General features: G+C 42.5%; 1 protein-coding gene across 1 annotated transcript; it reads right to left on the bottom strand.

Annotated features, from left to right (window-relative positions):
* Nucleotides 1-549: 549 nt before the first annotated feature.
* Nucleotides 550-1,698, bottom strand: NPY2R (neuropeptide Y receptor Y2). Its single transcript, XM_075544729.1, has one exon. It carries the CDS (start codon nt 1,696-1,698, stop codon nt 550-552), a length of 1,149 nt encoding a protein of 382 aa, XP_075400844.1.
* Between the last annotated feature and the right edge of the window lie 16,396 nt (nt 1,699-18,094).

The raw sequence follows: 18,094 nt of genomic DNA, 5'->3' as shown, positions 1-18,094 counted from the left end.
AAGCTACCCAAATAGTTGGCAACGTTTACCTGAAACGTTCTTTGTTGGGTTTAGTCCTCCGAAAAGAAAAGAACACCAAATGCTACAAAGGGGAACACTTGACTCCCTAGAGAAATTCCCCTTTGGAGGTCTTTTCATCAGAACAGAGGGAAATACAGTACCCACATTCCAGGTCCCGATGCAATTTGGAAGCCAGTTTATTTCTCCTTTCTATTGAAAGCTGAGGCTGCATTCGAACACAAAGAGTTTCTTTATTCAAGTTTACTTCGCTCTCCAAAACATTCAAGAGTTTCCCTTTGCATTTACTCACAAGCCAACCTAGCAAGCAATCAACTTAAAGCAAAGTTCTTTTTCCCTCATTGTGTTGCCCTCTCTTTACGTGGGAGAATTTCACCTAAGTGGTTTAGTCAGTTTTCCAGCAACTACAAGGTCGACGCCTTGATCCAGGTGCTCACTTTGTTTCTTAAAATGAGAAATCAGGAGGCCTTCATCCGCCAGGATTCCAGCTCTGGTCAGAATGTACTCATCTATTTGCAAACACCTGCTGCCTCAGACGTTAGTAACCTCTGTGAAAGAGTCATGGCGCCCGTTCTCCTTTCTGACTTCCAAGGTCTTTTTAGCCTTGAAGGTCACAGACACCTCTGAATGAATGGCGTCCAACCTCTGCTCACAGCAGAAGGCTGACAGGAAAGCCTTTCTGTAGTTGCTGTTCATCCAGCCGTAGAGGAGGGGGTTTGCAAAGGTGGAGCACATGGCGATGATGTGGAACACGGTGAAGATGAGTTTGTACTCCTTCAGGTCCAACACCTGGTGGTCAATGTCAACAGCGAGTTGGAAGGCATGGAGGGGCAACCAGCTGACCGCAAACACCACTACCACACACACAAGCATTTTGGTGGTTTTTTGCCTTCGCTGATTGTAGTGGTCATTTGCAGCCCCGGGCCTGACGTGGTTCTTCAGTTTGTTCCAGATGCGAATGTAAGAAAAAGATATAATTCCCAGAGGCAACACATAGAGAATTAACAAGGAGGAGAGGCTATAGACAGTTCCATATATGCCCTTCTCCTCACCGGGCCACTTTTCAGTACAGGCCACAATCTCAAAGTCTGGAATTATCTCAATCAGCGAATACTCCCGAAAGATGGCCAGGGGGCTTGCCAGTAGAGCACTGATGCCCCAGGCCAAGCCAATGATCAGGAAGCTGATGTGCTTGGAGATCTTGGTCTCCAGGTGGTAGACAATGCATTGATGCCGGTCCAGGGCAATGACTGTCAAGGTGATTGTGGATACCTGTACTGCCAGGCCCTGGGCATAGGGCACCAGGTGACATAGGACAGGACCCATTTTCCACTCCCCCATTAATGTATAGATGAGAGTAAAGGGCAGACACAAGGTGTTCACTAAAAGGTCAGCTACAGCCAGATTTGCGATGAAAAAGTTGGTGACTGTCCGCATGCTCTTGAATTTGACCACCACGTGGATCACCAAGGAGTTGCCAATCACCCCAAGCAAGATGATGGAGGAATATGCCAGTATGAGCACAACCTGTACCTCAACCAGTTTAGTGCTGTCTATCAGCTCCGGCTCAGGATCTGGGGGCAACTCTTCTCCAGGAGTGGTCTGCCTTGGCCCAGATGACTCCACGTTCACTTCTTCCACTGTTTGGTTCTCATCAGTCTCTGAACCTAATGGGCCCATGGTGAGCACAGTTCCACTGTGGCAATTGAAGGAACCTACAACCGAAGGGTAAGAATGATGGAACAAAGATAACACAGGAGAGAGGCAAGTAAGCATCACAAACAAGCTGATTTAATTTTAGCTGAGGCTCAAATGATCTGTCCTCTGATCTTAAAATGTGACATAATAACACATTTTAATAATGAAGATCCGTTAGTAAACTTACTCTCAAATATGGATCAACTAAATGAGATTTATGGTATATAATATATAACTCACAGATGCATTATATTTTATATAAGCATATTTAAGATACGTCTATAGACTGTTTACAACTTACAGACATTGCACTTAAGTTACACAGAATAGTGACAAATATTAAAACCGTTGGTCTTGTGCCTGAACTTTGAGGGGATGTAATAGTTCAGGTAAACTAAGCAGTCTGTTCATAGCTGTTTTTTTTCCTCTTGAAGAATTAGCTTTAGCAATGGGTCTGCTGTATAGACTTGTTGCTTTTTGAACATTCCAAATGCCGTTTCCTACACATATGCAACATACTTGAAAATTATATATGTCTAAAAATTCCCCTTCGGCCTCTAATTATAAAAGTCTTAATACCTCTTTTTCCTGATCCAGGAGAAAGATGGGACTCTCTCCTATAAGCAGTCATAACCACAGGAACCCACACGGGGCACTTCTACCCTATCCTAAAGGGTCACCATGAATCAGCAGTGAGTTTGGTTTTTGAGATTTCCCCCCAATGTTCCCTCCCAGTATTTTTCCTTGCGTTTCCTACCTGTGTCCAGGGTATTCCTATTGACTACGTCACCCAAAGCTCAACAATCAATTAACCAATGTCATCTCTTACAGTCCCCACCATGAAGAAACCTTTCAGACTGGTTCTCCTAACAATCTCTTCCAGCTTTCCTTAACACACCATGTTCACCGAAATTGTTTGATCGATCTCAATCTCTCTGGATTCACTGTAACGGACTTCCGATTTATGCCCCTCCCTCCTCTCCTCGTTCCTTTCATTCATTCACTTCAATATGACTAAATATTAAATGCTGAGCACAGCTATACATTCTATGGATCTAGCAGTGAATAAACAAAAATTCCTACCTTCAAGACACATTTTTTTAAATGTCAGGAAATAGGATATTTGGTGGGCCAAAAATAAATAAAAACCTGCAAGATAGTGGTAGCTATATACAAAGATATATTGCATCTTACTGTACAAAAATGAAAACACAATCATAGCATTCTTCTTAATATCTCTAGATTTCTTTAGGCAATATATTGATTTATAATATAAAGTCCCCCTGTTTAAAGTTAAAAATACTTAGAGCCTAACACCATAATACCTTTGAATTTGTCTATAATAAATAGCTGCTGTTATTAATTCAGGACCTCTTTTAAATGAATGTTACTAATCACAATAGTACCTATCTACAATGTTACTGTATCATGGATGGTCAAGTCCATTCGGACTGAGAGTGAGCCCTTGTGATAGAGTAGAACTGCTCCCATCAAATTTCCTGGACTGTAATCTTCATGTAATCTTCATGAGAGGTCTATTCTCCCTCAGGGACCAGTGGGTTCAAGCTGTAATTAACAGAGAAGGGCTTAGCCATTGAGCCTACAGTGCACCACCTAAGGAGGTAGGTGAGTCATTGTTATTCAGTCCACAGACCACATCAGAACCTATGTCCTTTCTCTGACATGCAGCCTTTACCAAGAGATGTGTGGTTGCATGATAGCACTATTGGAAAAGTGGGAGAGTCCATATCCAGTCCAACAACCAGGAGGAGCCCACTGAACAACTCAAAGCACAAAAACGAAAAGATCCGAAGATAAGAGAAAAACTTTCTTTGAAAAAAAATAAACTTAGTTGTTCACATTGCTCAAGGCATTTAAGAAAAACTGCTAACTGGTACAGCTTTCTTGAACAAGTGAGAGATTTTTTAAAATGAAATATTTCTTTATAAAAATATTATCTTTATGAAGTTTTCCCTAATCAAGTAAACTTTCCTAAGATTCTTTAATTAACACCTGGTTATAGGATTTAAAATGTTCTCTCAATATAGTTTGGGAGACAGATGGGGCTTTTTACTCCCATAAACAGTGATAATCTCAGAAACACAGAGGCAGTTCTACCCAGTCCTACAGGGTCTCTATGAGTCGACATCAAGCTGCTGGCAGTGAGTGAATCAGCATATTTCATAAAGAAACCTTTCTATTTCAAGGATTTTGCACACACATGCGCACACACACGCACACACACTTAAAATGAGCCTAACTAAACAGGAAAATTTGCTCCACTGACAGAATATAGTTCTTTTTGCGTAAATTCAAAGCGAATGCTCCAAGGAGTGTGTGCTTTCCTTCCCATTGGCTTCCATTCTTTGGTAATTAGAAAAAATGGAAATTAGGCAGTCCATCCTTGGAATGTATATTTAATAAGCCTTACCATTTCCCTTGGATTAAAAAAGAGACTGACTCTACAGAACACAATTAGTCAGTCCTGACAAATCATTTATAGAATTAACAGGACTCCAGAGGTCTGATTTTGGGATGGCAGCAGGCTCAATTCAGAGGCAGCATGAAATGGAAGGACAATAGGAGTAAGAGCATATTTGATTTATAGATCTATTTTTGCTTTACCTTTTGGTCTTTTATTATTTCAAAGGCACTTTATTACAGAGCTTCTCTGCAGAATTGGACATTGATCAAGAGGCTATTAGCATATACATACAATTAACTAGTCTTAAACACACTATGGGCCTTTGGCCAGGTTAATGCTTTGCCCAGAGAATTGGTCATTTTGTAAAAGCATTTCTGGAAATGTGGAAGATGACTGAATTGCCAAATTAAAAAACTCCAAAACATGAACTTTAAAAGGAAAATAAAGAAGGCAAAACTCCGCCCCTAGGAAAAAAAACCCTGCAGATTCAGATGTGCATATTACTCAAGGCATGCGAGCACTGTGAGGTGTTAGTTTCTTGAACAAGTGATTGTCGAAGTGATTTTGTTATAGAGATATTTCTTTATAGGAGAGAAAATTGGTTCCAAGGTTTTGTTTTGTTTTCCTCAAGAGGTTCAGAGAACTTTATGATATCCAAGGAGTAGAATAGTTCATAGTGAGATTATAAAATGAAATGTGTGGGGACTTTTGCAATCGCTCTCTTTTTGTCGCAGGCTGGTCTCGGAAAATTTTAACATTCTTTTTAAAAAAAATTTTTTTTAACATTCTTAATTACAACATCTTCCAGTAATTTTCCCTAGAGAAAAATCCCAGAAATCAAGCCAAGCCCCCTATACTTGTCACAGGACTTTCAAAAATGTTACATACAGACACGACTGTTCCCTCCTAAGTGGAAAGTTGAGCATATTCACCCAAGAGTCTGTGACTGTCTCCCTTCCACGTTTCTGAGCCCCTGGCCTTCCTTTGTAAAGAATAGTGTCTATTTCATGACATTGAGTTCAAGAGGTTTTTAAAAAAAAGTCTTAAACTTTTGTCTACTCCCTCTCCACCATATGATCCTACCAATAAGTGAGCCCTTAGAATAATTTTTTTAAAGGAGGAATTGTTAAATGGAAGTGCCTCTTCTTGAACAGATTGGAGAATCCCATATGACTTTTCTTTTCAGAAAGATGTTTTCAAATCCGAGCCAAGACCCATAGCAACATGCTGTTTCAGAAAAGATAACGACCTATTGCTAAGAAGGGTCGAGCAATAGCTAAGAATCTTCCATTAAAAAAATTAAATTAAATTTCAGTTAAAGTAGAAAATAGGTATGGCATTGACACCCAGTCCCCCAACCCGGTAACTTCACCTTAAATGAGATTCAAAGTCCCAATACTCATCTGGAGCTCCCGCACTCCCTCTTCTTGGGTACCGGAGTCCTTTGGGGATCGCCTCGTTCCCAGTAAAGAAAGCAGATGGACACTTACTGAACGGGTCCTCCGGTTTCTGGGGCGATGGGGAGCCAGAGCGTACGCAGTCGGTCGGTCGGATGAGGGTCTGCAGCCGGCTGCGGAGAGAGGGCACTGAAAGGCCCCTGCGGGCAAGGCGGGGTCTGCTTGCCCGCCCGGGCCGAGCAGCGCGCGGGGAGCCCGTCTGTCCGTCCGTCCGCCCGCAGGCTGCGTGGCCAGAGGCTGCAGCTGCACTAGCTCCCCTGCCACTCTCTGCACCCAGCACCGCTCGGAGCAGCCCGGGTGGCCGGGTAGGGCGACGGCTTGGGTGGGGGTGGGGGTGGGGGTGGGGGTGGGGGGCGGGAACTTCCTCCCGGAGGAAACAGGTGGTGGCGGGGGGCAGGGAGCGCCGGTTCCTGGGGGCATGCAGTGGCCCCGATCCCTGCGGCGAAGCCCTGGGGGCTTGGAGTCCGCGCTCCCCGCCGCCGCGCGACCCCAGGAGTTTCTCCACTTCTTTCCCGTTTCCAAATCCCCGGGGCCCGCGGGTCTGGTCTCTGGGATGTGACGGAAAGTATCCGGGAGAGGACCGGCCCCCAACCTCGGAGTCGGGTTATCCTCGCCGCGGGGGACAGGCGAGGACAAGGTGTGGGCAGAAAGGCCGGCGCAGGGGCGGCGATCCTTTGGTATCCCTGGATCGCTCTGCGTCGGATCCTGGACACTGGGCAGAATCCCCGAGCGGGGGTAGCAAACCCCACCTCCTCCCCGCGGGATGTGCTGCGTCCTGCCGCTCGCCCGAGCGGACAGGTGCGGCCGGAGCGTGCGGAGCCACGACCGGGGACCCCGGGGGCCGCCCCCGCCCTTGGCGGGGCGCCGGCTTCTCACTGCGCGCTCCGTGCTCGCGTGCAGGTGAGCGCGGACCCCGCAGCACTGCTGCCCGGCTCCGGTAGCAGGGGTCCGCAGACTCCTGGAGCCGCCAGGCTGTGGGGAAGTGATAGAACCCGGGTTCTGAAGGGAGCCGACCAAGCTGTTGGCTCAGGATCCCCGGAAACTTTACAACCAGCCGCCCCTCTCCGTTCCTTCTGAGGGGAGCGCGCAGAACTTACTGGAGTAGGAAAACAAAGGCGGGAAACTGAAGATCTAAACGTTGTCCACAGGGCTCCTGTTGGGACTTTGCAGATTCCCTTTTTCTCTGGGCTTCTGTTTCTTTCTTTCTAAAACGCGATGGCCACTCAGGTTCAACTGGAATTGCCTTGAATGACAAAAGGAGGATTTAGATCTAATTCGTCAAGGACAACAACGCATCCAATTTTTTATTTGTTACAAAGAGCTAAAGGCTTAGCTCAAAAAGATTCATCCTGGTGAGAGACTGCGCTCCCTCTCTAGTAGTGTTGCGTTGTGTTGTTGCTGCTGTTATTAGGTGCCCTTAAGTCAGCGCCGACCCTTGGCAACCCTAAGCACAACGGAGCAGCAACACTGCCCTAGTGGCCGCACAATTGTTCCTCTGCCTGTGCCCATTGTCTCAGCCAGGCTGTGGATCCATTCACTGAGGGCCTTCCGATGTTTTTCTCTGCCCCCTATGTTATGTTGCCAAGCATGACGTCACTCTCCAGGGACTGGTTTCTTCTGACAACATGTCCAAAGTCTGTAAGATGAAACCTTGCCAGTCTTGCCTCTAAGGAGTACACTGCCCATACTTCTCCCAAGACAGATCCTTTATCTCTGTTACTTTCAGTGCTCCTCCCCAGCACAATGTTTTTCATGCCTCCATTCTTCTATGTCTTCCTTATTCAATGTCCAACTTTTCGCGCATGCATGTGAGGCAATAAAAAATACCATGACGTGTCAGGCACGCCTTAGTCCTCAAGATTACATCCTTGCTTTTTGATACTCTGAAGAGGTCTGGTGCAGCAGATGTTACCTAAGGTAAAGCGTCATACATAGATCGCATTTATATGGATAATTAGCAAGCTGTTGGGTGGGTCAGCTATCAAGAACTGGAAATGAAATGTCACAGTTCCAAAATTTGTTTTGTAGGTTTTAAATGTTTTTTGGTTAATCCTTGAGAAACTGTTGCTTGCTCACACATGCACGTTTATGCAACACGTTCTTTTCTTCCTTAAATATTCAGGAAGACCTATAAAGAAGAAGCTAGGTGCCGATAAATTGTAACTTTAAAACAGTGGGAGTGGGCTTTAAAAGAGGGACTGGGGTCCCCTAACTCTGTGGAGAAGGCTGGACTTTGGGCGAATCCCTGCTGGAGGGAGACAATCCTACTTCCCACCAGCAGGACTTGCTTCTACAACTATAGCTGCAGGACAAGTGTAGACAAGAAAACAGCCAAGCACTGCCTTTAGGAGAAACTGCTTTGGCGAATGTAGCTTATTGCACGAGCACTTCAGCTGCATGGCAAGCCTAGTGGTGGTGTGGGTGTGAGTTGGGCTGTTAACTGCAAGGCCAGCAGTTCAAAACCACCAGCCACTCAATGGGAGAAAGATGAAGTTTTCTGTTCTCATAAAAGAGTTACAGCCTTGGAACTCTAGTCTGCTCTAATCTGTCCTGTAAAGTCATGTAAAGTCACTATGACTGGAAATGACTCAATGGAAATAAGTCACCTGCCCCTTACACCCTTGCTTCCTTTAGAAATGCCTCTCGAGACAGCGTAGACTATGTCTCATTCCCCAACAGGTATGTGAAGGTCTCGGGAGATATAGATTGCACAAGCACAGACATGTAGTCAGCAACTCTAATAAGATTTAATTACTTCTTTGACTAACATCATCTAACAGTTAAGGACTGAATTTGGTGAGAAGCTGTTCCATTGAAATTAAAGGTGCTTTATTGTGTGTCATATTACCAAGAATTGTTTTCACAACCAATTCATACCACTTTTGTGTCTTAAGATCTAATGCATCTCTTTTAATGTGCATTTCCTGTGTACCATGGAGCACTCTAATGAAGGTCAATACTATGTAGACACTGATAGAAGATTTTTGAAGTCAAGTAATAGTACTGATTAATCCAAATTGAAAGCAGGACATACTGATACTAGACATTTCTTAAGTCCCACGAGGCAATTCCAGATCGACCTAACTACTCTGCTGGTGCTGACTACTATGCAGATAGAGGTGATTCAAGTTTAGGAGCAGACTTGGCACCCCCACTAACATAAATATTCCAGTAAGCTAGATTCTAAAACACAGTTGAGAGTGGTAAGGTAGATAACAACCCAGAAGTTACAAAATGCATGTGCCATCTTGACAAAGGTGGTGTCTTCTAGAATCAACTGAACTGCCCTATAAAAAATCGAAATCCACCATCTTCAGATATCCATTTTTTTAATAAATGAGAAACTCTAGATCCTTAAAATCTTCTGAATTTTAAATGAAGAAAACTAATGTGGGTCAGATATGTGTGGTTCAAAATTAGCAGGTGACAGATAGATGCTCTTGTCTGTCAGATACCAGTGAGTTGATTTTGACTCATTGCAAACCTAATGTGACCAAGTAGGCATGTCTCTTAAGAAGCAGATGAGGCTCTTGTGGTATGCATATGTGACTGGAGGCAAATTGAAAAAAATTAAGGAATATTATTCAGATAATAATGATTTCATTTGTTGTAAAAATAAAATGGCTCTTGAATGATTTTTAAATTGTGAGGGGCAGGACTGGCTCTTCTGTCTCTAAAGCTTGCTGACTCCTGCTCTAGAGTTTCCTACACTGTAAGATTTTCGACAGCAGATCATTGCAAACGTGGGGCTGCTGAGTGGGTTTTGAACCACTAATCCTTGGTGAGCTTCCACGTGCGTGTGTGTTGGACCACCAGGGCTCCTTAGAAAGGCAAAGGTAACTAGATGAGCAGGCAAGGAGGCAAACAGACAATCTGTAGCCTGCTCCGTAAACTTTTAATAGGGTAGCCACCGACATTAGTGTTTGACAAATCTCCTGTAGGATCTACAGCATGACTGCACTGCAAATTCCACTACTTCAGAGACCAGTCCTCGTTGTTGTCGTCAGGAGCCATCGAGGTGGTTCCGAACCATAGAGACCCTGTGCACAACAGAAGGAAACACCGCCACATTGCCCGATCCTGTGCCAGCCTCACAATTGTTTCCATGACCATTGCTGCAGCCACTGTGTCACTCCGTCTTGTCGGGGGTCTTCTTCATGGCATGTTGACATAAAAGGGATTCATTCAAAGATTAATCACTAAACAGGAATTTGTTCTGCTATACTTCTTGTTGAAAAGATGTTCCTAATAAGACTTGTCTGCGTTTAGTAACTAGTATGCTGGAGATTTTGGTGAGTTAAAAATGAAAAAAAATTGCAGAACCTAAGTGGAGAGCAAATGCTTTGAAAATGATCAGGGCAAAGAATGTACGGATGTGCTTTATACAATTGATGTATGTATATGTATGGATTGTGATGAGTTGTATGAGCCCCTAATAAAATGTTCAAAAAAAAAACCCCAAAACAAAACAAAAAGCACATCAGTTGCATCCGTAGTTGTTAGTGGTTATTGAGTAAGTCCGATACACAGGGAAACAAAATGCAGCTCAGTCTTGAGTCATCTCTATCCCTGGTTGTGGATCACAGGCGTGGTCTGTAAGGTTTCATTGGCTGACTTTCAGATGTAGGTGTTCAGGCTTTTCTTTTTAGTTTGTCTTCGTGCGAAATCTGTATTGAACTCGCTTCAGAATCATCGCAATAAGCATGCCTCCAGGGACAGACAGGTGGTAGCTGTGCATGAAGTGGACTTGGCAGGAGTCCCCCATGTTCCCTCCCGCCCCGTTCTCCTACATCGAGGGAGGGGGGACACTCTACTGCTGAACCTCCAGTGCACTCTATCTATTTTTCTACAAATTTATATGGCATTCATATGAAAGATGCTCTTTAAGTGTTTCACAGTATATCAAAGGCATTGGCATACTTTTAACAGTTGCTTAGTCCTAGGCTGTAGGCTCACATTTTGATGATTGCTGCTTGCAAACAAAATTATATATATAATGTATAAGCTGTGTATCATAATTTTGTTTGCAAGCAGCAATCATCAAAATGTGATCCTACAGCCTATATATATATACATATATATTTCTCCAGTTATCTCTTTTGTATAAATTCCAGCAAGGAATGAGAGAAGGTACTTTCCTATGTATTTTAAAAAAATTTTTTTTCGATGTATTCTTCAGCCAAGTTCGTATTTCATAAACCTTAACCAAAAAGGCCACATGACGTAAAGGGAAATCCAAGAAGCTTCTTCCATAAGATAAGCAGTGCAGGCACAGTGGAGTGAGTGACTCCTGGTGGTGCCTGCCTTGTTTCATGGCTTGTGCTAACAGGAAGGCTCCGTGTGGTGTGGGGAGCCGGCAGCATCTCTGAAGGAGAAAGGCGGGACAGTCTGCATCTCCAGAGAACCTATGGGCTGGTCCTGCTGGCTCCTAAAGGCTCCTGAGTCAGAAGCCTCTAGATGAGGAGGAGTCACCAGGGAGTAGGAACCACCATAAACGGCACTAAAAGTCTTGGTATAATAAAATGTTAGTGGCCTCCGGCCCAGATGACTACAGTGGTTCTTTCTCCTTTCTTTCTTTTGGTGGGGGGAGTTTGCCCGTTGGGTCAGGGAACTCGTGGGGAACTAAAGTAGGAGAAACAAAGCACTAGAGAGAAACTAGTTTGTTTTGATTCCAGCAGAACATCCTCCTGTTTTCATTCTGCTCAAGAGTGACCTTTTTTTTCTCACCTTAATGTCAAGATTTCCTGAGAGCTTATTAGCTAACCTTCAAGTCATACCAACTTGACTTAAACTATGGATAAAAGTTGAATACTAGCACCGGGCATGACAGCTGAAACCTGTTGGAAAAAGAAACTAGTTCCACCAATCAGAATAGCTGCTGCATGGCAGAGAAATGCTGAGGAATGAACTGGGGAAGATGGGACCTTAAGAAAAGGCTCCAAGTCCAAGTGAAGGACATCAGGCCCAGTTAGATTTCTAAAGGCTCAAAGAAGCTAATAGGATAATGTAATGTTATTAGTCATACTACTTGTATGGCGCCTTGCAGTTGGGTCTGACTTGTAGCCATCCCATGTACAACAGAACAAAACACTGCTCAGTCTGCTCCAGTCATTGTGATGTTGGAGCACACTATTGCAGCTGTTCTTCCATGACAGGTTTTCCTGTTTGCTAGCCACTCGTGGTACTTTCAATATTCTTTGCTAACATCATAATTCAAATACATACACGTGGTCTTCCTTTTTCAATGTTCAACTTTCACATGTGGATGAGGTAATTGAAAATGCCATGGCCTGACCATATCAGACACACCTTCATCCTCAGAGTGACATCTTTGTTCTTGAGCACGTGAAACAGGCCTTGTGCTGCAGATTTGTGCCGTGCAATGTGTCCTTTGATTTCTTGACTGCTGCCCTCATGAGCATTGAGTCAGGATCCAAGCAAAACGAAATCCTTGAAGAACGTCAACCTTTTCTCCATTTACCATGATGTTGTCTATCAGTCCAGTTGTGAAAACTTTGGCTTTCTTTATATTGGGTTGCAAACTATGAGGGGGTACCCCACCCCCAAAAAAACCTGAATTGCACTGGGAGGAGCAGAGCTTTCATAGTAAGCATTTTTTTCCAAAGCATCAAACAACCCACTCTGAGTTAGTGCACCCAGTGGCATTGCCTGGGTAGGTTCTCTCTGGTCACGATGAATTCTTTTGTAAAAGCAGTTTCACACAAACCTCGTTTTTGTGATGACTAATTTAAGTGAACAGCGTGTAGCTGTGAAATTTTGTTTCCTGCTCAGGAAAAATGCTGCGGAAACTGTTGTTATGTTGAACACAGCTTACGAGGACAGTGTACGGGAAAAACTTAAGTATACAAATGTTTTTTTTTAATTTCAAAAAAGGCAAAATGCCAACTGATGACAAATCTTGCTCAACTCCTAAACAGACTAAAAATGTTGACTTGCAATACATTTGGAGTTCGTTCCACCAGGTAAGACTGTTAATCAAGCTTTCTATTTAGAGGTTCAGAAAAGATTGCGTCAGCATGTGTGACAAAAAAGGCCCAAATTGTGGCAGATGGGGGACTGGTTTTGCCACACTGCACCTGCTCACACAGCCATCTCTGTGCTCCAGTTTTGGCCAAAAGCAGCATGCCTTCTTTGCCCTGCGTGCCTTACCAGACCTCACTTTGTCCAACTTCTTTGTGTTTCCGTGAATTAAGAGGGACATGAAAGGACAGCAATCTAATGGTGAAGAAGAGGTGAAGAAAAAAACGAGGGAGGTGCTGTCAGCCGTCCAAACAGACGAGTTTGAAAAATGTTTCTGTGTTAGACTGGGTTGACTAGAGAAAAAAAGATCATTGACACTCATACATGTGTAGGAGAGAACTTCTCAAGAAGTAATTAAGCCCCAATAAAACATCCCAGCCCAGTCAAGGTCAAGTCCATAAGTTAGATATTTGCCCACGAATTCCTCTTCGGACTCACCATCACATGCAATGATGCCAAGTGCAGGACGATCATAGGCCAGTACTTTCCAGTGGATGGGAAATACTGTGGATCCAATGGCAGTGGATACATCTCCATGACTTTAGCTGTCATTGGTGTGACTCCATGTGGCTTGTCAACAGGAAGGTATAGCAGAAAGATATAAAGATAGAGTGGAGTGGCCCTTCTCTTCTGATGAAAGAATCAAGAGACAAAATTCCCAGAATCCTTGTTAGAAGGCCACACCAAAGGGAGGGATCATCAGACTGTGATTTTATTGACATGCTAGACTAAAGAAATTCTTCTTCCAATAAAATGCTCTCATAGCAGTAAGGGAAGGAATACAAATATCCCAATTTCCATTGGCTTGTAGTAGTTACCCTCAATTTCTCATAATGCATAGTATATTGTATGTAGGCCTACCTTATCTTTTCAACAAGAATGAGGAATAATGGGCATTAATATCTGAATAGTTATTGGGGTTTTGAAAAAGTTCATGGAAAAATGGAATTACAATATAATGGAACTTTTTCCGCAAACTTTTTCAACCCCCTTCTTTGATTGGGGTTGTATTAAGTACAAACAGAAAGAGAGACCAACTTCTATAAATGGTGCTAGACTACAATTTCTTTTCAATATCTTACTTAAAAAAGTGGGGGACAAAAACTTGTTTTAAAATATAGCTTCCTCTGCTAAAAAAGGCAATGCTTTTACTTGTTTTTCTCCCTAATATAAAGACTCCTTGTGTTGGATGTTTCATGGACCAGAACAGTGTGAATGGGGAAGAAGGGGGAGGACCAAAGCTAGTAAATAGGCTAGATTTTCTTTAAAATTGTGGTGTGTAATATGTTACAGAGACAGGTGTCCCATTCAAGAAAAGCAACTAGTTATTCAAAGTGGATTTAGACTAAATCCTACTTGATTGGGCCTAGATATCAGTTACTATGGTTTTCAATTGCAAATCCAAAGTAATTAAGGAGAATTGTAAGCAGCATACGCCACATTTTGCTGAGATAGTTTATCTTCCCATCATCATGAACTGAATAGGTACTGAGGTGGGTAAGGAACCAAATCTCAAAAGGTGTTTACATGCAAATGATTCACAGTTAGAGTTTATGGAAAAACAGAGGAAGGGACATTTGTATGAGGAAGTCAGAATTTAATCAAAGTAAATTTTCACTTGATTATCTGAATCATGCACAGAAGACCCATGGCTAAAGAGTAACCATGCACATTTTAGAAATTTCTATTTTATTTAATAAATGTTTACCCTTGTAGCATATAGAGATGTAATTTGATATATATTTTGAATTATACACTCAAAATAAATAGATGTTGTATTTTTTCCTAAAAGAGTACAAGCAAAATCAAAGCTCTCATTCATGCTAAGTTATTCTTGGTAGTCTACAATTTCTATAAAATCATCACATATCATTTTAAAGATTGAAAAATGGCTTACTCAAAGTGTAATTTCAAAACATGTAATGAGATGCAAGCAGGATTCAATTTGTTACTCATTACTATTTTTTGTTATAAAAAACTAGTAAGTCAAACTACAGAGTCCAATCATTTTTAGACTCATAAGATAATGTGACATTGAACATGGGTCATCTTACTTCTGAAAAAAAATTACAAAGCAATCTATCCCAAAATGTAGTAACGTAAAGCAATGATTTTCTACCTCTCATGATATTGTGAGCAAAGAACCCAGGAAATGCTCAAGTAGTCGTTCATCTCTTACCCAAATGGTCTCACCTAGTGTGGCAGAGTTTTGCACTGTTGTACATAGAGCATACAAAATGGAGTCACAATGGACAATAAAAAAGGCTGACAAGAAGGCCACCAAGAATAAAGAAGTAAACAACAAAACGGCTGCCAAAACTGGCGAGCATCCAAGGCTATCAGACCCAACAGTGGAGGTCTCACCCCTTGTTGGACTGAACACCCACGCCCACACCTAGGACTATGTGCACAGCAGTCATAGAAAAATCCAGCTGAGAACTCAGAGGTGTGTGGCTCCTTGACTACTGCCACAGAACACAGCTCTCTTCCTCGCTCTGGGTGGGAAGTCTGGCCTGTTTTCTTAACTTGCTATTGATATGTGTGACTATCCATTGGAATAAATTAGTTAAAAACTGGTGGGATCATAAAGCGTGTTATGCTCACGAAAGAACCCGGGCCAGTCACTCTATGAAGCTTAGAGACTGAAAGGTCGCTGCCCTGGTGCATAAGCCAACTGATTCCTAAGCGACCTACTAGGGAAGACAATTTCGAGAGGAGACTGCAAAGGTACTGCCCCAGGGCATAAGCCAACAGATTCCTAAATTCTCTCTTTGGAATGCTCATAAGGTGCTCAGAGTCAGAGTGAACCTGAAGGCACTTAACCACAGAATGTCTGGTGTAGTAGAATCCTCATGGAAGCTGGTGTTTTCACTTACACATCTAGATCCTGGACTTGGTTGTCTAGAATGAATGGAAGATGGCATATATGTCTCTTACTCCACACATGGACACCCCAGAGTAGCCAGACTTTGGAATTTCCCCAGAAAGAATCTTCTAAAATGGATGTTATAAAAGATCAAGTAAAAACTACAAGCCGCCATATAATCTAACCAAGTCCCAGAGCTTTTTAGTTTCTTTTTGAATGCATTGTTTTGGTGAAGTAAGTCATTAAGGTTAGCTATTCAAAGGGAGGAAGTAATAATACATTTACGTCTTTGGATGGGAGATGGGTAGGCATGCACAGGAAGGGAAGAAGTTAATTGATGGCTGTGGTAGTTACATAATTGATTGCCAAATTGAGACTTAAGAACGAAGGGGTGGGGTTTAGTCGGTGAATCAGGTCGCAATTTGATGCCCTCATTTGGAGGCACTAAGGAGATAAATAGCTCATTGGGGGTGAGACACAGGCTCACTCCCTGTGAGACTTTCTTGTTGACAAGACACATGGAGCTGTGCTAGAGCCCTGGACCTGAACAAGCCACATGGAAACCCCTGTCAGCGCTGAGATGACTCTACTGCCACTGGATCCACAAGACTGTCTACCCACTGGCTTGTGGTCTTCCTGCATTCGCTGTCATTGGATGTATTTCGTGAGTCTAACGTGGAATTTATAGATTGGTATTAGACATATGGGCTAATATTGAATTTATGGACTTGATCTTGCCTGGGCTGGGATGTTTTCTTAATACACAATTACTCGTTGATATAAAATTATCTCTTACATACGTATGTGTCTCTATGAATTTGTCTTCCTAGTCTACCCAGACTAACACAATGTCCTGTGAGAAAAGTCATTATATAGATCCTTTGTCTTTGACCATATTCTGGGTGATTCTTACAAATATAAGGATCTCTGCTTGCTTAGTGCTTACACATTGGGCTACTAACCACAGGACAGCAGTTTGAATCTACCAACCACTCCATGAGAGAAAGACTAGGCTTTCCACATTTATAAAGATTTACAATCTCAAAAAGCCACAAGGGCCATTCTACCCTATCCTATAGGATTTATATGAATGGAAATTGACTAAATGGCAGTGAGTGTTTTCCATTTTCTCATTAAAGGGAAATGTTGCTTGGAAAAGTATGAGTTTCTGAAATTCCACAATGAATTTCTTCTTTGGCTTGCAGTTGACCAAATGATCAGAGCTAGACACAGTCAAATCTAAGCTATCATTTGCCAGTGGAAGCCCCAGGGCAAGAATAGTTACTTACATGATAAAGATAGAAGAATATTTTCAACATCTGCCTTTAGATGCACAGAGTGATCAGTACAAATAAACAACTTTGTAACGTGGAAATGCCTAAAAAACAGACTGAAATTTCATCCTGTAGATGCTAAGTTGTAAGTAGATTTGCTCCTGGAATGATGTACTTAAGGGGAATCACATTTAAACTTGTTCTTTCAAAACCCTAGGTAAGACAAAAGTACAATGTTCCCTGGTAACCAAGTCAATGCATAATGACCATTTTTTCAACCCTAATGTGACTGAGCCCAGAGGGAACTTTGAGACCTGTGTTCTACACATGATCTTACGGCCGAGAGAGCACAGACTACAGGAGCTGAGCGTAGAAAAAAATAAGTGCTTACGTGGCTGTGTTCAGAAATGTTATTTAATATCTATGATTAAATGTTTCCTTAACTGTGAAATAAGAGGTACATATAGCCATGGTAAGTCTTTTGAAACTGAAAGTCACTGAAATAGCTTAGCTCTCACTGAACAAAAAATAATAAATATAATGTCATAAGACCACTACATAGTTTCAAAAAATAAACTAAACATCCATATCTCCAAGTATCAAATAAATTGACATGAAATTCAGCACTTTGAAACCTTTTATACTAAACTTATTTTTTACAATTAAAAAAAACTTTTTATTGTGATTTAGCAAAAGATTACGGAGAAAATCACCAACTTTGTATTCAACAATTGTGTCAGTCTGGGTATAGTAGAGAAACAAATCCACAGAACTCATATGTATAAGAAAGAGTTTTATATGAAAGGTAAGTGCACATCAAGAAAACATCCCAACCCAGTGCTGCCCAAACCCACAAGTCCAACATTATCTCATATGTCCAACACCCATCCACAAAGTCCTCCTCCATCTTGCAAAACACACACAATGATGCCGACTGCAGGAGGAAAGTAGAGTTAGTGAATGTGTAAACATCTCAGCACTGACAGGGGTCTCCACACGGCTCCTCCAGCACCCAGGGCTGCATCAAAGTAGGTCCATGTGGTTTCTCTTCAGGGATGTCTTGCAGGAAGCGTGCCTTGCAAGCTGAAGCAGGGAACTGGCTAAGGCTGGTCCAAACATCAGAAAGCTAGAGACCCGAGAACTTGAAAGGCGAAGCTCATTGAGCCATTTATCTCTCTGCCCTTCAATTAACCTCAGATGTGTTTATCAGCCAGGTTGACACAATAAACATTAACTATCTCAATAATTGATACTCATTTTGTTTCAACCCACAAATTGCAATCCCCTCAATGCAAAGGGCCACAAAAACCCTTGG

This window comes from Tenrec ecaudatus, chromosome 3 (assembly GCF_050624435.1).
Source record: "Tenrec ecaudatus isolate mTenEca1 chromosome 3, mTenEca1.hap1, whole genome shotgun sequence".
In the NCBI taxonomy this organism is placed as follows: Eukaryota; Metazoa; Chordata; class Mammalia; order Afrosoricida; family Tenrecidae; genus Tenrec; species Tenrec ecaudatus.
Note: the sequence above shows the minus strand (reverse complement) of the source record. Positions and strands in the feature narration are given on the sequence as shown.